The sequence below is a fragment of the Lepidochelys kempii genome, chromosome 1 (genome assembly GCF_965140265.1).
Source record: "Lepidochelys kempii isolate rLepKem1 chromosome 1, rLepKem1.hap2, whole genome shotgun sequence".
Lineage (NCBI taxonomy): Eukaryota > Metazoa > Chordata > Testudines > Cheloniidae > Lepidochelys > Lepidochelys kempii.
The window spans coordinates 216,575,087-216,595,666 of record NC_133256.1 but is presented as its reverse complement, the minus strand read 5'-3'; the positions used below and the strand labels follow the sequence as shown (position 1 = coordinate 216,595,666).

The window sequence follows — 20,580 nt, the reverse complement described above, 5'->3', positions numbered from 1 at the left end:
TGTATCCGCAAAAAGAACGAGGAGTAAATTTGTTAGTCTCTAAAGTGCCACCAGTACTCCTCGTTCCTAATTCTGCACAGTGACTGAGTCGTGTTAGCACCTTTGTACGTGTTTATTCCATCACAGCTAACACAAGAGTATCTTGCTTATTCTGCAGCCGATGCTGTTTCACCAAGGGAACATAAAACTATAAGATTTGCTTTGTGTAAGCAGTTTATAAGGAACTAACTCGTTATGCAATAACATATATAGAGATCTTAGAGAGGATTTATTTTCTGCGGTTATTTCTTTGAATTATGTTTCTCTTGTAGATTTCTAGATATTACTTTGTGTCATTTGTCAACATAACATTTGAATAAAATATCTATAAGGAAGCACTGCCTTTGTTTGTTTGTTTTTTTACATTTTCAAAATGTAAATCATATGGTACTCCTTAATAATCTCTGGTCAGTGCTAACATAAGAATGGTCCAATGTATGGCATCACAGATTGTTCTAAGAGTTGATTAAGTGGTGGGGGCAGTTCTTTAAATGAATTGACATTCCAGAAATTGGCTTTACCAGTGTTTAAATTTTCCTCTAGGCTTTCCCGTGGTCCTCACACTCCATATATTGTGTTCCTTTGTGAGATCATGGAAGGCTGACCGCATCCTACAAATAAGAACTTCATATATATGCAGACATTAACATGTATTTACATAAAGAAGATATGGCAGTGTACAAGGACAGCAAATTGTTGCAGAGAATCTCTGCAGCTATTGTAATTGTAGCATCTCCCAGCAGACTGATGCTGGGGTTAGGGAGCTCCCAGTTATTCCATTCTTGGCCTCTCCCAGCGGAAGGTGATGTGGAGAAAAGAGCAGGAGACTCAGAGCAACTCTATTTCCTGCTCTTGCAGCTACAGGTGCTGTAGGGCCCAGTGTTTTGAAGTGGATTTGCCATGGAAGCTATGGCTGAAAAAACAAGCTACAAGTTTCAAGTGAAATTTTCCCCCTCTATATGTCTGTCTGTGTCTTTCTCCCCTCTCTGTCTCCTTTATCCGTCCTCCCTCTCTTTTCATTCCCTACAATATCTCTGTCTCTCACTCAGTTACGCACCCATGAGAATTTTGGGAGATTCCCACATCCCTAACGAGAGATCATCAAGACTCTACAGTGTCCTCTGTGTGCCTAAGTTACCTCCGCAGGAGTCCCTATATAGAACTCTGATATATTTCTCATTTCACCTCCCTTACATTCCAGATGACACACTGGGCAGATATGAGGCAGTTCCCTTTGATCCCTGAAGTTTTAGTGACCAGGAATAGAAACAGAAAGAATAACATTTAATAAAATCATCCCACAGTTCCAAAGCCTGGCAAGATAGTGAGAGGAACTCATGACAACAGTGTCTGTGTGTGTGTGTTTGTGTGTGTGAGAGAGAGAGAGAGAGAGAGAGAATCACTCCCTTGGGAGTCAGCTAAATTGAAAAGCATTTGTAGTGGCTTTTACTGACCAAGTGATGTTTAATTTTTAAGAGTTAATTTTCTAGTGCTAAATTTATCAGTGAACATGAATTAATATTCAGTGTGCCCATAACTGAGAATTTCCATACTGTTTCACATTTCAATATAATGCTATTTTATAGTGTTTCTGTAAGTGGGGAATAACATGTATTAAATAGTAATGATATCTGAATTTTTTTCTGGTCATAACTAGGGCTGTCGATTAATCGCAGTTCACTCAAACGATTAACTCAAAAAATTAATTGCAATTAAAAAAATCAATCACGATTAATCGCAGTTTTAATTGCACTGTTAACCATAGAATACCTATTGAAACGTACTAAATATTTTGGCTGTTTTTCTACATTTTTATATACATTGTATTCTGTGTTGTAATTGAAATCAAAGTGTATATTATTTTTGATTACAAATATTTGCACTGTAAAAATGATAAACAGAAGAAATAGTATTTTTCAATTCACCTCATAAAAGTACTGTAGTGCAATCTCTTTGTCATGAAAGTGCAGAACAGGCATTTGCACGGCACTTTTGTAGCTGGCATTGCAAGGTATTTACGTGCCAGATATGCTAAACAATTGTATGGCCCTTCATGCTTTGGCCACCATTCCAGAGGACATGCCTCCGTGCTCATGACACTCGTTAAAAAAATAATGCCTTAATTAAATTTGTGACTGAACTCCTTGGCGGAGAATTGTATGTCCCCCTACTCCGTTTTACCCGCATTTTGCCATATATTTCATGTTATAGCAGTCTCAGATGATGACCCAGCACATGTTCAGTTTAAGAGCACTTTCAGTGTAGATTTCACAAAATGCAATGTGGGATTTTTAACCGACCCAAGGTTTAAGAATCTGAAGTACCTTCCAAAATCTGAGAAGTCTTAAAAGAGCAACAACTCCAATGCGGAAACTACAGAACCCAAAACCACCACAAAGAAAATCAACCTTCTGCTGGTGGCATCTGACTTAGATGATGGAAATGAACATACATTGGTCTGCACTGCTTTGGATTGTTATCGAGCAGAACCCATCATCAGCATGGATGCATGTCCACTGGAATGGTGGTTGAAGCATGAAGGGACATATGAATCTTTAGTGCATCTAGCACGTAAATATCTTGTGATGCCGGCTACACCAGGGCCATGCGAACACCTGTTCTCACTTTTAAATGACATTGTAAACAAGAAGCGGGCAGCATTATCTCCTGCAAATGTAAAGAAACTTGTTTGTCTTAGCGATTGGCTGAATAAGAAGTACCACTGAGTAGACTGGCAAGCTCTAAAATTTTATATTGTTTTATTTTTGAATGCAGTTTTTTTGTACATAATTCTACATTTGTAAGTTCAACTTTCATGATAAAAAAATTGCACTACAGTACTTGTATAAGGTGAATTGAAAAATACATAAATACAAAGTGAGCACTGTACACTTTTTATTCTGTGTTGTAATTGAAATCAGTATATTTGAAAACATCCAAAAATATTTAAATAAATGATATTCTATTTTTGCTGAACAGTGCGATTAATCATACGATTAATTGTGATTTTTTTAATTGCTTGACAGCGCTAGTCATAACCAGCGGAACAGAGTTAAGTGTAGAGAGGTAACCTGTAAAATGTAAAAATAACATATATAAATTCAGTGTCAGCACAACGTAGGTACTATAAACCACATGCTACTGACATAAATGGGCCTTACATTTGGTATCTTCAAGAAACAGAATCATATGATAAGTGCATGTATTATTCACTGTAACAAATGTACAGTGTAATTAGGGCAGCGGATTTTATGGTAGGTGTATGTATTGTGATACAGCATGGCCAGAGGGCAAAAGGAGAATGTTAGAAGGGAACCTTATTCCCTGTAGAGGGAAGAAAGTTTGCTATAGATTAATTAAAGCACCTGAAGCCAATTGGAGCACCTGAAGCCAGTCACATGATAAACCCCCCGGCTTCAACTGGACAGGAGGAGGAGTTGAAGCAGAGTGGATTGGTGTTGGAGCAGAGAGGAGTTTGGAGGGAAGCAGAGGAGAGTTTGGAGAAGTGCTGTGGTGGGCTAAGAAGACCAAGACCCTAGGTAAAGGGACACCTGGTTTGTGCAGAAGGAGGGCAGGAAGCCCCACAAGCTGAAGGACAGGAGAGGGAAGTAGCCCATGGGAAGGAACTGCTAGTTTAAGCTGTTTACCGCTATCCCTAGGGCCCCTGGGCTGCGACCTGGAGTAGAGAGCGGGCCCCAGTCCCTCCCTCTCCACTCCCCTCTTCTAGGACACTAGTGGGGCAGTTAATACCCCAGTGCCCTGAACCCCCCCAAGAAGAGAAAGCGTGAGACTAATCAAAGTAGTGCCGGCAATTTGCCACACGTGGTGTTAGCAGTGGGATCTACGTGCTTGGGACTTAAACTAGGATAATCAAGTTGTCTGATAATCAAGTTGGGCCATTTCCAGCACAAATCCAGGTTTTCTCACCCCCCCCCCCAACTTGATTATCATACACATTGTAAGAAGAATGATCACTTTAGATAAGCTATTACCAGCAGGAGAGTGAAGTGGAAGAAGGTATTTTTTCATGTTTTGTGTGTATATAAAAAGATCTTCTACACTTTCCATAGTATGCATTCGATGAAGTAAGCTGTAGCTCACGAAAGCTTATGCTCAAATAAATTGGTTAGTCTCTAAGGTGCCACAAGTACTCCTTTTCTTTTTACGAATACAGACTAACACGGCTGTTACTCTGAAACCACACAAAACTATGGTGCTGAGGGTCAGACTGAAAGCTGGTGGCTTCCTGCCCTCCCTTATAGTGGTACTGACAGTTTTAACCACTATTCAAGCATGCTCCTGTTAAATTTTCAGAACTATATGAAAACTGCAGGTAACAATTATAATGTAATCCAGTAAGTGTTATTTACACATTTTTACCAGTTATCCCTGCTATTCAAGTATACCAATGGACACTGCCAGTTTGCTATAGCTCAGCCATGGAACAGACTCACTCTGAATGAGGGGAGAATTGAGGGGAGACCCATGAGAAGTTAAATGGCATCATGAAGCCACCAGACCCAGAATGCATTACAGATCAGCTACGGAACCGTGGGGGTGGAGGGGTGGCTGTTGGGAAATGTATTTCTCTGAGGTTGGCTCTGAAATATTCTCTTTGGCTGCCAAGGGTGGAATCAGTGATGAGTGACCGTGCTGCTGTCAGGGACAAGGAACTGGGGTCTGCTCCTGGCTATTCCTCCCATACCCATTGTCATCCTCCATGATCCACAGAGAAGAGTGTCAAAGGAAACAAGGCTGTGCCTGAAAAAACAAACCACAGGTTTCAAGTAAATTCTTTCGCTTTCTCCCAAAGAAACCTCCCTAGAGGTTGCTGGAGGATCCCTGTCCCAATTATAGATGACGGAGTCTCTACCCAGTTGCCTAGGTCAGCTGACAAGTGCCCTCTGCAGGGTGCTCTCTACACAAGTACCCTCCATGGTGCCTCCTTTCTGTGTGTTCTGGGGGTGGGGGGAAATTTCAAGGGCAGTTCTGGGCCTACACTGCCTTACCACGCAGGGAGCAATGCCCAGTATTGTGGCAAAGGATATATTTCTTCCCTTGCACTAAATATTACTAATCTCCCTTCCATTCCTGCCACACCTCTGGGTGCCTATGATAAGTCCAATTTGTCACAGTGGGGTAAAAGGGCTGTTTCAAGCTGGTGAGCCATAAGTACATTTATTCCCAAAATGACTAAACTGCACAATCTAAAGAAACAAGAAATGGAGGGGTCACATCTTAATAACTGTCTCTCTTGATGTCTCCCTTAATAACTGTCTCTCCCCCATTCAGGGACATGACTCCCACTTTTTAAATCATGGGTTTCCCTTAAAGTTACATGAAGACTTCAGAGAGTTTAACCACGGAATCAATTTTTGATAGGAATACTGTTGGAATTCTTTGTGTGAGCTTAGAACCGACATTTTGCTCTAGAAAGAGAGAAGGGTTAAAAGAAGAGGCTCCTGGCTCAGCTTTTGCGGTCAGATGCTTTGTACACCACTTCTCTTTGAGAGCCTAGAAAAAGAATATCTTCACATTCCTTAACAAGGGGTAGACGTTCCCTTCCAGCTTTTCATGCCTGTGTCTTACCGACAGAAAGCACAAATTTCCTAGGTTTCTTTCATTAGCCAGAATATTTCATTTAATAAAACAAGCAACTAAAACATCAATACGGAAGCTATTATTCTCCAAGCCCCATGTATATCTAATAAGTAAAAAGAAAAGGAGTACTTGTGGCACCTTAGCGACTAACCAATTTATTTGAGCATAAGCTTTCGTGAGATGCATCCGATGAAGTGAGCTGTAGCTCACGAAAGCTTATGCTCAAATAAATTGGTTAGTCTCTAAGGTGCCACAAGTCCTCCTTTTCTTTTTGCGAATACAGACTAACACGGCTGCTACTCTGAAACCTGTCATTACTTATAAGTAGTTCTTTAAATTGAATAAACATGCAGGCAAATCTGTAATGACCAAATATAAGAATACATTATAATAATTTTATTTATAAAATGTTTTTATTTATTTATTTATTTATTTATTTTGCATCGGTATTGAGGTCTAGCCTCTACGAAATACTGTGAGCCTAACTTCACAGAGCTGAGCCTAACCTCAATGGCTATGTACAACTTGCTTCCGCACAATCCATGTCTCTCAGCTTGTCAGGGAGTCTCAAAATGTTCTTAGGTTTCTGTTCTGAGGAATAGAAACTGAAAGGGAGAAAATGCACCAGTAAAACAAACAGTCTCAGAGGCTGTAGTGAGAGAAAGCCATGGCTGCCGGTTGGAACAGAGGTAAAGGTGCAGGATTAGTGTATATGTGTGTGTATGTGTTTGCAAGTATACGTGTGTGTGTGTATACAGTATTTTAGTGCATTTACGTGTGCAAATGTCTATATCAATTTATGGGTGAATATATGTATGTGCAGCTCTATGGGCGTCTATATGTATGCCTATCTGTGTGGCTATTATGGCTCTATGTATATGAGATATACATAGATGGTAAACAAGTTGGAGCTGTCTATCTCTGTTTTACATCTAAAATGTGTTTTTAGTTTCTAACTTAGCAAAGATAAACAAAATCACTGACAGTAAAATGATTTTCTTACATAAGTACTAAAAGAATACTTCTTACAAAGACAAATGGTGAGCTAAAGCTGTGGTAGATTGTACTGTGTTGTAGTGGAAACATATCCTGGTTTTATCAAAGTTATAACAAAGATTTGGTTTTTATTAGTACATCCCATTGGCCCCCTCTTTCTATAAACAGTTCAGATTTTTCTGTGTGTCTATGAATATGTGTTTGTGTGTGTCTGTATAGGCTTGTCTGTATTTGAAAACTTACCTCAGTGTAACTACGTAGTATACGTATGTGTATAATATATGCATATGTGTTCTTTATGGGACTGAACCAGTGCCTAATTTGTACTGGGGCTTGGCCCTGGCACCTCTAGACATGGCAGTTCATAGCCCTGGCACCTCTGGACTCCTGGCCATCAACCGCTGCTCTCTGGCCACCCAGCCAGTGCTTAATTTGTGCTGGGGCTTGCCGGTGTAATGATAGGGAGAAAATTGTGGATGTTTTCGACCACAAAACCCCATCCCTCCTAATTCGCAACCCCTGGACCAGGCGGTAGCAAGTCCTGAGAAGTAGCCAAGAAGGTCATGTTTGCCTGATGGAAACTGCAACTAGCAGCAAAACAGGAGGGTTTCTTTGTGTGACGCTACACCTGGCTGAGCCCCAGCATCTCATTCATTACAAATTAAACACTGGATTGAACCACATTCCATGGAAGTCAAGGGGAGTCTTTTCACTGATTTCAATAGACTTTGGTCCAGGCTGTAGTTGAGTATGTGTTTGTGCATGTCTTGAACTTCCCTGCGTGCCACTATCTTAGCTTTCAGGTTTGAGCTGAAAATGATTGTGGCATGAAAATGGTGGCAGAAAAAAGCGCTGATCTAGGAATTTCAAAGACATGGGGATTTGTTATTAAGTCCTGGCACATAGGTTGTAATGAAAATTTTAAATGTGTCCTACATTTTAAAAAGTTTGTTCTCAATGGTCTTGAGCCATATTTCTCTAGTTTTGTTTTCCAAGGTTCCTAAAGAAAATAACAAGGGACTGTTATTTTTTACCAAAACAGAAATAACATAACTATATCTCCTGGGAAATATCAAATTAAAAATTTAAATTAATAATGATTATTAAGTTTATTTTAAAATATTAATCAGAAAATCCACATTTAAAGTAAAATAAAATAAAAATAAATGAAAGAACAGTTCTTTGGACATTGGTAGGCTCTTACAGTTATACATAGAATTGAGAGCCTGAGTCTGATTGATTTTAATGAGCTTTTGAAAATGTCCTAGATATTTATTATTACTTATTAATATGATTATTTTTATTTTATTTATTTATTTCACTGTTACTTAACAAGTAATGGGCATTCTCCCTCATGTGCACATGGTAAAATTAATGGCCATATTTGGGACCAGGATGATCACTTATCACCTTCACTATCCTCAGGATACTGCACATTAGCAAGGAACTTCTTCAATATTCAGCAGTACTGAATAGGAATTGTCCATTGAGAAGGAACAATTGTAGGCCACATGGTCCCAGGGAGGATGCATTGAGAGGCCTCCCTTTCTCTGTCTTCCCCTATGTTTCTCTCAGTGCACCAGGTGACTCTATTCTCTTTCCCACAGATCATGTATGCAGAGGCATCACAGATGGGTGAGAATGAAAACTCCATACCCACATCCTCCACAAGATTTACAGAGAACGTGGGAGCTGGGAAGGTTCAGATCTCATTCCCCTCTCTTCAGTGTGATACTAGATTTAACTCTCCATCTTCCCCACTCTCTTTCTTTTCTCCCATCACTATCTCTAAGTCTCCCTCTATCCTTCTGGGAGTTCCCTTTCCATTTATCTGTGCCTCCTTCCCATCCCTCTCATTTTTAACTTTCGGTGACTGGCAAGCTCTTAGCGATAAAGCTGCAGTCAATTACTCTTTGGAATCTCTCTCATGTTTCAGGGGGAAGATACTCCAGGAGACATTTATAGACAGTTATGACCCAAGTGTCCTTCGAAGGGTGCAATACATGCTCTACGAAATCAAGTGGAGCACTAGCAAAAGGCTCTGGCAGAGATGTTGCCATAGCACTCGCATGGAGCATGCTGAAATCCACTTTATAGAAGATGTCTTTCAGGAGCAAAGATCTCATCCTTCTGTCCACTACTCCATCACCTGGTACATGTCCTGGAGTCCCTGTGGGGATTGCTGCAAGCAAATCAGGGATTTCCTGAAGGAACAGCCTAATGTGAATCTAGTTATTTATGTAGCACGGATCTATTGGCACAAAGAGGAAAACAATCGTCAGGGTCTACGGAGCCTGATGAACATTGGAGTATCCATCCAAGTCATGGACCTCCCAGGTAATGACTCATGGAGTTATGTGGACTAGATGGGATAGAAATGGGACATGGGGCATTTTTCTTCTAGGTCTCTGGTTCCAATTCAGCCCTGGTCAGTGGCCATGGATGACTCCATGGAAGTTGTAGAATGGATTATGGAATCTTTTCCCTTCTAGGTCTGTGGTTCCAGCCTGGCCCCAAGTCTTGGGGGATAGTGCAGTGGGATACAGAGCTTTTGTCCTTTAGGTCTCTGGTTTCAAACCTTCCCCTGAGTGTCAGTGACTGAAATGCAGTAGCTGACAGCCATTTTTTGACCTATGTGAAATGTGCTGGTGTTTGCAGTCCAGTTCCTAGCAGTACAGATAAAAATCACTAAAATCTCCATCCCTGCTGGCACTTGCTGATCCCTTTGTCCCAGCAGAGAGGCTGAGGCATAAATGAGCCATGAAGAATCAAGGCCCCTTTTCCTGCTAGGGGTGGGAACTCAGAGCTGAGGCACACTGGTGAGCCGTGTGTGTGGGTGAAGCTGGTATGATACTGCCACTGTCTCTAGGGTTCTAGTCAGGGAATAAACAGAGAACACCAGCCTCCTTCCCGGCGCAGTCCATCTCCCATCTTTCACTTTCATTTGAGAACACAGTATTGTATTTAAATGTAAAGGGGATGTCTTTGCAGCTTTTTTCTAATCTACCCCCAGAGTAAAATCAGCTCACGCATGGAGAGTATCCTCCTGCTGCTACTAATCAAGAAGAAATAGATGATATTTTACTCTCCCCTCAATACATAAATGATTTGTCCCAGGTGAATAAGTGAATGAAATGTTGCAAGGCTGGTTTAATGCGACCTTCCCTGGACAGAAAGATGGACAAGGCCAGGAGAACATGAGGCCCAAATGCTGTAGTCTCCTCAGCTGGTCCTGTCTAGCAGAAGCATTCTGCATGGCTCAGATTAGTCTTGCTCCCTTGAGATTGACTGACCTTTGTGTATACTGAGTCCACTGATACCTCCTTCAGCACATGACTGATTTGCTCCATTTTCTCAGTTTATAGCTACTGTTGGAGAACATTTGTCAATGATGAGGACAAGGATGAATATGATTATTGGCCCAGGCACTTCGCTCCATGGATAATGCTATATTCTCTCGAACTCCAGTCCATCCTTCAGGTCAGTAGAACTTTAGGGATTAGGAAATTGCATGCAGAAATGATCCATAGTCACATGCAGAACCAGAGGAGGATTAAGATTTATTGGGGCCCTCCCCGACACCATAGGGCCCCATGCCCTGCTCCTCCCCTTCCCTCAAGGCCCTGCCCCGTGGCCTGGCCAGAAGTTGGGCCCTGGTAAGAGCTGCCATGGGAACCTGGACTGCTGTGGGGAGCCCCAGACCCTCCACCTGTCCTGGGTGGTGTACCTTGAGGAGCGCAGGGACATGGGCTGTGGGCTGCTCTCAGGCACACCCCCACCTGCCCAGGACAGGTGGCAGGCCCAGGACTCCACACAGCTGCCCAGGCTCCCTGGGAGGCTCTTACCACAGCTTAAGGCAGTGGTCCCGTAAGGGGGACACACAGGAACACTTGGGGAGATGTGGTGGGGCCTAGGGTCAGCCCCAAAGGGGGTGGGCAGGGAGCACCACCCAGCCCTGCTGTGCCCCCAGGTCCACTCTAGCCCTCCGCAGCCCTGCCTCCGGCCCCAGCTATTGCTCTGCTCCCAGCCATGGCTCTGCTCCTAGCTGTGGCCCCAGCTGTGCCTTCAGCCCCGATCCCAACTGCAGCCCCTGGTTCTACCTCGACCCAGGCTCCTGCACGCTTCTCTGGCTCTGTTCCTGGCCCCAGCTCCCAGGGGGACACAGACTGGGTAAAGGGGGGGTGACTGAAAAAGTTTGGGAACCCCTGGCCTAGGGTAACCATACATCCCCTTTTGGCCCTGGACATCATGACTTTTTTGGCAAAACTGGGCATTTGTCCCATTTGCTCTTGTCAATTGATCATCAGCTGGCAAGAGCAAACAGGACAAATGCCCAGTTTTGCCAAAGGAGGGGTCGGGGTGTGTGGCAGGGCTCAGGCCAGCCATGCACAGGGGAGGAGGGGGCTTAGATGAGTGGCTTGGGCCAGCTCCGTATGGGGTGAGGGAGAGGTTTGAGCCAGCAACATGAGGGGCAGAGGACAGGAGCTTCAGCCAGCTCTGCGCAGGGACGCAGCAGGGGGAAGGGAGAGGGACTCTGGTGAGCAGCTTGCCTACCTCCGCATGGGGGACTCCCTACCTCATGCTCCGTCTTCTGGCCTGGCCAAGGGCAGGGGCTCAGGGAGAAGAAAAGCAGGGAGGGAAGGAGCATCAGGGGGTGGAACCAGAGTTCCAGTGTGCCTGTGGGGGCCCCCAAATTGGCCGGGGCTTCTGGGCACAGGCCCCATTGGCTTGTGCGGTAATCCGCCACTGTGCAGAACCCAGTGTCTGAGCGGGACAGTTCCTTGACCTCCTTGGAAAGCTCAGTGATTCCAAGAGCTGAGCTGTAACACACGGTGACTACCACATGAGCTCATGGGGACACTAAAAATGTGTTGGAAAACTCTCAGCACCTGAGGAGATCAAAGAGCTGGTTGGTTGGAGGAGAAAAATGGGTCTTCACACCTTGGTGGAGTTTAAACACCTCTGTGGTTTGCTTTACTGCAAAACAGCATACATGTAAACAGTGTCCTGTCCCTTTCAGGGACAAAAACAACAGGGTTTTTCCTCAGCCCAAGTACAAAGCGAGTTCTAGAGCATGGCTAGACAAGTTCCAGACAGAGAACCCCCCCAGTTCTTCTCTCCCCTTTCATCCCGTCCTCGATCTAGAGACCCTTCTTCCTGACCCTCCCTTGCAGACACAGCTTCCAACTCTACACTGCACATCCTTCTCTCAGAGCCCATTGACACTTGCAAAACTGTTGTCAGGCCTTCCATCCCCCCACCCAGAGCTGGTTAACCCCTTTCCTTGCCAACATCTGGATGGGGTTTATATATTCCCTCCCAGTAATGGGGCCACTGAATGTTTCATTGAACTCCCCTGAAATCTCCCCCATTTCCAAATCACCCGTGTCGCAGGGTGATCTGTAACACGCAGTCAGGGCGTGAAGGGAAGAGCTGGCCAGTAAATGATATTTCCGTCCCATGGGAAATTCCAAGATGTGTTTTCAGTCTGCATTGGAACAAACCCGAGACCTTTTCAGTTTTTGTGTGAAAACCACAAGGAGGTGGAAGAGAGTGAGTGAGAGCACCCTCCCGAGAGTAGCCACCAGCCCGGTGTGTAGGGCACTCACACACTCCTCTGGGACACCCAGGCTATGTCTACACTACAAGCGATGCAGCGGCGGTACTGCAAATACGTCGCTGTAGCTCTGTAGCATAGACACTATGGTGACGGAAGAAGGGTTTCTGTTGCTGTGGTAAATCCACTCCCTCAAGAGGAAGTAGCTATGGCAACAAGAGAGTTGGTTAACCCACTGCGCTGCATCTACAGTGGGGGATAGGTTGACCTGAGTACATCACGCATGTTATGAAATTTTTCACAGTTTTCGATGTAGTCTAGGCCCCAGGTTCAAATCTCTGGTCCTGATTGAGACATAGCAGAAACTTGAACCTGAGTCTCACATATCCCAGGGGAATGGCTATTTTGAGGTGGGGTCGCTCGCTCTCTCTCTTTCCCTCTCCTTTTCTCCCCTCCCCTCCCCCCCCCCTCCGCCATAGTGGACCTGAGAGATGTTCCCAGCAAAAGTTTCTTCACAACCGATATATTTCCACAAGACATTTTGGATCTGACGAATCAGCATTTTCTGATGAATAACCGTTTAGTTGGAATACTCCCAACCAGATCTAATGATGAGTCCCTGTGACCATTAAGCATGCTTGGGAACCCGTTTGTAATTTGCCCTGGTTCTGAATGAGATTTGAAGCAATGAATATTATAGGTGATTGCAGTTATAGGGAGTTCCTCCCCTGTCCATTAAATCCCAGAGTGAGTCTAGAGTGCAAAGGTTAAGCTGCCAACCTCCCGAAAAGAAATTAACTTCAGCTGTTGCTTTTCTCACCAGAACATTCCCTCTTGCTTAGAGATTTCAACAGATGAGAACCAGACTCCAATTTTCAGCCTATGTGTAGAAGATGAGGAACAGAAAAGAGCACTCACATCAGCCAATCCCTGATAGCCGCCAGTATCCTAGCCTGGGCAGCCAACCAGTCTCTGGAAGCCATGAGTTTATTGAACCAGGCCATCATTGGGGAGGGATGTTGATAGGACACTAGAATGTTTAATCATTTCCATTTGATTTAGTTACTCATAGCCATTTCCTTCCCATTGGTTCAGCTTGTAGCCTTTTGAAAAGTGAATCATGTTTACATGTTTAATGCTGTACAGGGACTGGGTCATGTTAACACCTGTGACTCAGTGTACAGGTTTATTCCATCACAGTTAACACAAGAGTATCTTGCTTATTCTGCAGCCAATGCTGTTTCACCAAATAAACATAACGCTATACGGTTTGCTTTGTGTAAGCAGTTTATAAGGAATGAATTCATTATTCAATAACATATATAAAGACCTTAGAGAGGATTTATTCTCCAGGATTATTTTTCTGAATAGTTTTTTTCTTAATAGATTTCTAGGTTTTACTTTCTCTGTCTTTTGTCAACATAACATTTGAATAAAATATATATAATCTAAGGAAGCACTGCTTTTGTTTGTTTGTCTGTTCATTTTCAAAACGTAATTCATGTGGCACTGCTTAATAAACCCTTGTCGGTGCTAATATAAGAATGGTCTAATGTATGACATCACAAACTGTTCTAAGAGTTCATTAAGTGGGAGGAGGAAGAGTCTGGTGATCACTCTTAAAATGAACTGACATTCCAAACTTTAGCTTTTCAAGCCCATAATTTTCCTCTAGGCCCTCACCTGGTCCTCATACTCCCTATATTGCCTTTCTTTGCAAGATCATAGAAGGCTGCTCTCATCCCACACACATCACATAAATGCAGACTTTAACATGCATTTATACAGAGAAGACACAGCACTGGGCAAGGACAGCAAATCTTTGCAGAGAATTTTCCCTGCTATTGTAAACCTAGGCTGTGGCGGTTCAATACAAGACAGGACACGGCTTTAGGCAAGCAAGCAGGCTGGTCTGCTGACAGGATTGCCCCTGTCAGCTTTTCCACCTCTCTTTTATTTCTCTCCTCCCTGCGCATTACATACTCCGACCACAAAAGGCATCAACAAAGGAAATAATATGACTTTGATTAATATTCTTATTTACCAGCCTCTATCTACTATAATCTTTGTTCTCAGGCCTTGAGCCCAGGCCAAGGAAGCTTCCCACGGTTGATGTCCTTTAATTGACTTCCCAATGGTCCATGTTCCCAAGGTCCATGTCCTTGGATAGAGCAATGTGTGCATCGCTCCTACACAATAGTCAGGGTGTGCCCTGACTGTTCCTAGGTGCATGAACGCTACATGAACCCTTCATCCCCCCTTTTTTTGTTATTTGTGCTCGGCCATCTCATGGTAGCCATCAATTTGCTTTTGCAAGCTATTTAACTCCCGGACAGACAAGGACATAACTCAGGGAGCCTGCCAGGGCGGGTCTCTACAAAGCCTTAGCAAAGAGGGAATACATTGTATACAGCAGCAGCAAAATATAAGCCCAACAATTACAAACACAGCATAACCAAAAAATTGTCGCAGCCATCCTAGAGAGGGCAGCCAACCTGTAAGCCAATTCCAAAAGCCCTCAAATCCCAAATCTTGGCGTATGTGTGCCGTAAGATTGGCCAATTCAGCCAGTCTAGTTTCTATGGAGCGACTATTATCAGTTAAATTAAAACAACACATATGCCGAAACGTGGAACAGCCTAGATGGTGTTTCAAGAGTAGAAAATCAATGGCTGCTCTGTTATCTAAAATTGCATCCCTTAATTCGTGTTGCTCTGTGTTAAGTAGGGCAATCGCCTGGGATGTTGTATTAATTGCCTTTGCCGCAAAACACGCCAGGGTATTCAAAGTTCTGGCTGTATAAGTGGCAAGCCCGGGACTCCAATAATAGAGGCCGCTAAGGCGCTATACTCAGTGCGGCTGAAAAGATCGACATCTGCAACACAGTCTTCTGAAAGGGGTACACCTCTTTTACTGCGCTTTTGGCCGGCAAAAGGTAGAATGAGTGTCATTCTACTGAGGCAGCAAAGGGTGCCATCGCTTAAATTTGCGGGAATATAACTAAAGGTGTGTGAGCCGCAGGTAAAAAACCACCCTGATGGTAGGATGATATGGCCATAATTGTACGAAACATTCACAACGTGGGAACAATTTAAAAAGGGTTGAGATATTTGCCGACAGCCCAAGGGCACCTTTGTACTAGTGCAGTTAACCACATGTGCACAGGTGACATTGTTGGCCCCGGCCGGATACAGTGTGTGGAGGGATATGGCCGTGTGAGGCAAAGTATAGTTGGCCGGGCCCCAATTAGCCATGCCAGAGTACTGGGAAGATAGATTCGCGTAAGCAGCGAGCATCGTCTCATTCCCTATTTCCTCAGGGTATGTCTACACTACGGAATAAGGTCGAATTTATAGAAGTCGGTTTTTTAGAAATCGGTTTTATATATTCGAGTGTGTGTGTCCCCACAGAAAATGCTCTAAGTGCATTAAGTGCATTAACTTGGCGGAGCGCTTCCACAGTACCGAGGCTAGAGTCGACTTCCGGAGCGTTGCACTGTGGGTAGCTATCCCACAGTTCCCGCAGTCTCCGCTGCCCATTGGAATTCTGGGTTGAGATCCCAATGCCTGATGGGGCTAAAACATTGTCGCGGGTGGTTCTGGGTACATATCGTCAGGGCCCCGTTCCCTCCCTCCCTCCGTGAAAGCAAGGGCAGACAATCATTTCGCGCCTTTTTTCCTGAGTTACCTGTGCAGACGCCATACCACTGCAAGCATGGAGCCCGCTCAGGTAACCGTCACCCTATGTCTCCTGGGTGCTGGCAGATGCGGTACGGCATTGCTACACAGTAGCAGCAACCCCTTGCCTTGTGGCAGCAGATGGTACAGTACGACTGGTAGCCTTCATTGTCATGTCCGAGGTGCTCCTGGCCTCGTCGGCTGGGAACGCCTGGGCAGACATGGGCGCAGGGACTAAATTTGGAGTGACTTGACCAGGTCATTCTCTTTAGTCCTGCAGTCAGTCCTATTGAACCGTCTTATGGTGAGCGGGCAGGCGATACGGACTGCTAGCAGTTGTACTGTACCATCTTCTGCCAGGCAGGCAAGAGATGAGGATTGCTAGCAGTCGTATTGTACCATCTTCTGCCAGGCAGGCAAGAGATGAGGATGGCTAGCAGTCGTACTGTACCATCTTCTGCTGAGCAGCCATGAGATGTGGATGGCATGCAGTCCTTCTGCACCATCTGCTGCCAGCCAAAGATGTAAAAGATAGATGGAGTGGGTCAAAACAAGAAATAGACCAGATTTGTTTTGTACTCATTTGCCTCCTCCCCTGTCTAGGGGACTCATTCCTCTAGGTCACACTGCAGTCACTCACAGAGAAGGTGCAGCGAGGTAAATCTAGCCATGTATCAATCAGAGGCCAGGCTAACCTCCTTGTTCCAATAAGAACGATAACTTAGGTGCACCATTTCTTATTGGAACCCTCCGTGAAGTCCTGCCTGAAATACTCCTTGATGTACAGGCACACCCTTTGTTGATTTTAGCTCCCTGAAGCCAACCCTGTAAGCCATGTCGTCAGTCGCCCCTCCCTCCGTCAGAGCAACGGCAGACAATCGTTCCGCGCCTTTTTTCTGTGCGGACGCCATACCAAGGCAAGCATGGAGGCCGCTCAGCTCACTTTGGCAATTAGGAGCACATTAAACACCACACGCATTATCCAGCAGTATATGCAGCACCAGAACCTGGCAAAGCGATACCGGGCGAGGAGACGACGTCAGCGCAGTCACGTGAGTGATCAGGACATGGACACAGATTTCTCTGAAAGCATGGGCCCTGACAATGCATGCATCATGGTGCTAATGGGGCAGGTTCATGCTGTGGAATGCCGATTCTGGGCTCGGGAAACAAGCACAGACTGGTGGGACCGCATAGTGTTGCAGGTCTGGGACGATTCCCAGTGGCTGCGAAACTTTCGCATGCGTAAGGGCACTTTCATGGAACTTTGTGACTTGCTTTCCCCTGCCCTGAGGCGCATGAATACCAAGATGAGAGCAGCCCTCACAGTTGAGAAGCGAGTGGCGATAGCCCTGTGGAAGCTTGCAACGCCAAACAGCTACCGGTCAGTTGGGAATCAATTTGGAGTGGGCAAATCTACTGTGGGGGCTGCTGTGATGCAAGTAGCCCACGCAATCAAAGATCTGCTGATATCAAAGGTAGTGACCCTGGGAAATGTGCAGGTCATAGTGGATGGCTTTGCTGCAATGGGATTCCCTAACTGTGGTGGGGCCATAGACGGAACCCATATCCCTATCTTGGCACCGGAGCACCAAGCCGCCGAGTACATAAACCGCAAGGGGTACTTTTCGATAGTGCGGCAAGCTCTGGTGGATCACAAGGGATGTTTCACCAACATCAACGTGGGATGGCCGGGAAAGGTGCATGATGCTCGCATCTTCAGGAACTCTGGTCTGTTTCAAAAGCTGCAGGAAGGGACTTTATTCCCAGACCAGAAAATAACTGTTGGGGATGTTGAAATGCCTATATGTATCCTTGGGGACCCAGCCTACCCCTTAATGCCATGGCTCATGAAGCCGTACACAGGCAGCCTGGACAGTAGTCAGGAGCTGTTCAACTACAGGCTGAGCAAGTGCAGAATGGTGGTAGAATGTGCATTTGGACGTTTAAAGGCGCGCTGGCGCAGTTTACTGACTCGCTTAGACCTCAGCGAAACCAATATTCCCACTGTTATTACTGCTTGCTGTGTGCTCCACAATATCTGTGAGAGTAAGGGGGAGACGTTTATGGCGGGGTGGGAGGTTGAGGCAAATCGCCTGGCTGCTGGTTATGCGCAGCCAGACACCAGGGCGGTTAGAAGAGCACAGGAGGGCGCGGTACGCATCAGAGAAGCTTTGAAAACCAGTTTCATGACTGGCCAGGCTACGGTGTGAAAGTTCTGTTTGTTTCTCCTTGATGAAACCCCCCGCCCCTTGGTTCACTCTACTTCCCTGTAAGCTAACCACCCGCCCCTCCTCCCTTCAATCACCGCTTGCAGAGGCAATAAAGTCATTGTTGCTTCACATTCATGCATTCTTTATTCAGTCATCACACAAATAGGGGGATGACTACCAAGGTAGCCCAGGAGGGGTGGTGGAGGAGGGAAGGAAAATGCCACACAGCACTTTAAGCACAGCACTTTAAAAGTTTACAACTTTAACATTTATTGAATGACAGCCTTCTTTTTTTTGGGCAATCCTCTGTGGTGGAGTGGCTGGTTGGCCGGAGGCCCCCCCACCGCGTTCTTGGGCGTCTGGGTGTGGAGGCTATGGAACTTGGGGAGGAGGGCGGTTGGTTACAGAGGGGCTGCAGTGGCAGTCTGTGCTCCAGCTGCCTTTGCTGCAGCTCAACCATACACTGGAGCATACTGGTTTGGTCCTGCAGCAGCCTCAGCATTGAATCCTGCCTCCTCTCATCACGCTGCCACCACATTTGAGCTTCAGCCCTGTCTTCAGCCCGCCACTTACTCTCTTCAGCCCGCCACTTACTCTCTTCAGCCCGCCACCTCTCCTCCCGGTCATTTTGTGCTTTCCTGCACTCTGACATTATTTGCCTCCACGCATTCGTCTGTGCTCTGTCAGTGTGGGAGGACAGCATGAGCTCGGAGAACATTTCATCGCGAGTGCGTTTTTTTTTCTTTCTAAGCTTCACTAGCCTCTGGGAAGGAGAAGATCCTGTGATCATTGAAACACATGCAGCTGGTGGAGAAAAAAAAGGGACAGCGGTATTTAAAAAGACACATTTTATAAAACAGTGGCTACACTCTTTCAGGGTAAACCTTGCTGTTAACATTACATACATAGCACATGTGCTTTCGTTACAAGGTCGCATTTTGCCTCCTCCCACCGCGTGACTACCCCCTCAACCTTCCCCCCTCCCTGTGGCTAACAGCGGGGAACATTTCTGTTTAGCCACAGGCAAACAGCCCTGCAGGAATGGGCTCCTCTGAGTGTCCCCTGAAGAAAAGCACTCTATTTCAACCAGGTGACCATGAATTAGATCTCACTCTCCTGAGGATAACACAGAGAGATAAAGAACGGATGTTGTTTGAATGCCAGCAAACATACACTGCAATGCTTTGTTCTACAATGATTCCCGAGTACGTGTTACTGGCCTGGAGTGGTAAAGTGTCCTACCATGAAGGACGCAATAAGGCTGCCCTCCCCAGAAACCTTTTGCAAAGGCTTTAGGACTACATCTAGGAGAACCGCAAATGCCAGGGCAAAGTAATCCTTTCACATGCTTGCTTTTAAACCATGTATAGTATTTTAAAAGGTACACTCACCAGAGGTCCCTTCTCCGCCTGCCGGGTCCAGGAGTCAGCCTTGGGTGGGTTCGGGGGGTACTGGCTCCAGGTCTAGGGTGAGAAACAGTTCCTGGCTGTCGGGAAAACCGGTTTCTCCGCTTGCTTGCTGTGAGCTATCTACAACCTCCTCCTCATCATCATCTTCTTCGTCCCCAAAACCTGCTTCCGTATTGCCTCCATCTCCATTGAAGGAGTCAAACAACACGGCTGGGGTAGTGGTGGCTGAACCCCCTAAAATGGCATGCAGCTCATCATAGAAGCGGCATGTTTGGGGCTCTGACCCAGAGCGGCTGTTCACCTCTCTGGTTTTCTGGTAGGCTTGCCTCAGCTCCTTCAGTTTCACGCGGCACTGCTTCGGGTCCCTGTTATGGCCTCTGTCCTTCATGCCCTGGGAGATTTTGACAAAGGTTTTGGCATTTTGAAAACTGGAACGGAGTTCTGATAGCACGGATTCCTCTCCCCAAACAGCGATCAGATCCCGTACCTCCCGTTCAGTCCATGCTGGAGCTCTTTTGCGATTCTGGGACTCCATCATGGTCACCTGTGCTGATGAGCTCTGCATGGTCACCTGCAGCTTGCCACGCTGGCCAAACAGGAAATGAGATTCAAAAGTTCGAGGTTCTTTTCCTGTCTACCTGGCCAGTGCATCTGAGTTGAGAGTGCTGTCCAGAGCGGTCATAATGGAGCACTCTGGGATAGCTCCCGGAGGCCAATACCATCGAATTGTGTCCACAGTGCCCCAAATTCGAGCCGGCAACGTCGATTTAAGCGCTAATCCACTTGTCAGGGGTGGAGTAAGGAAATCGATTTTAAGAGCTCTTTAAGTCGAAATAAAGGGCTTCATTGTGTGGACGGGTGCAGGTTTACATCGATTTAACGCTGCTAAATTCGACCTAAAGTCCTAGTGTAGACCAGGGCTCAGGGTGATGACATACTAGAATAAAGCATGTACCTAACAATTCTCCGGCTGCTACAGAATCAGATAAGTAAAAGTGGGTAACATTTGCTATTGAAGCCAATCTTTCCCATAGGTTATACGTCATTCGGGCCCGTAACGGAGAAAGCACTTCCAAGCCAACCCCTAC

At 45.6% G+C, this 20,580-nt stretch overlaps 1 protein-coding gene and 1 long non-coding RNA gene across 2 annotated transcripts; one reads left to right on the top strand and one right to left on the bottom strand.

The window, feature by feature from the left end:
• The first annotated feature begins 6,274 nt into the window (after nucleotides 1–6,274).
• LOC140898991 (C->U-editing enzyme APOBEC-1-like) lies at nucleotides 6,275–13,645 on the top strand. Its single transcript, XM_073313697.1, has 5 exons — nucleotides 6,275–6,329; nucleotides 8,244–8,271; nucleotides 8,573–8,973; nucleotides 9,995–10,116; nucleotides 13,017–13,645. Exons 1-5 carry the CDS (start codon nucleotides 6,308–6,310, stop codon nucleotides 13,125–13,127), a joined length of 684 nt encoding a protein of 227 aa, XP_073169798.1. The 5' UTR covers nucleotides 6,275–6,307; the 3' UTR covers nucleotides 13,128–13,645.
• Nucleotides 13,646–18,388: 4,743 nt separating this feature from the next.
• Nucleotides 18,389–19,963, bottom strand: LOC140899009 (uncharacterized). The gene is made up of 2 exons (XR_012155180.1): nucleotides 19,475–19,963; nucleotides 18,389–18,887 (listed from the first exon to the last, which is right to left on the bottom strand). It is a non-coding gene; the product is annotated as an uncharacterized lncRNA (long non-coding RNA).
• Between the last annotated feature and the right edge of the window lie 617 nt (nucleotides 19,964–20,580).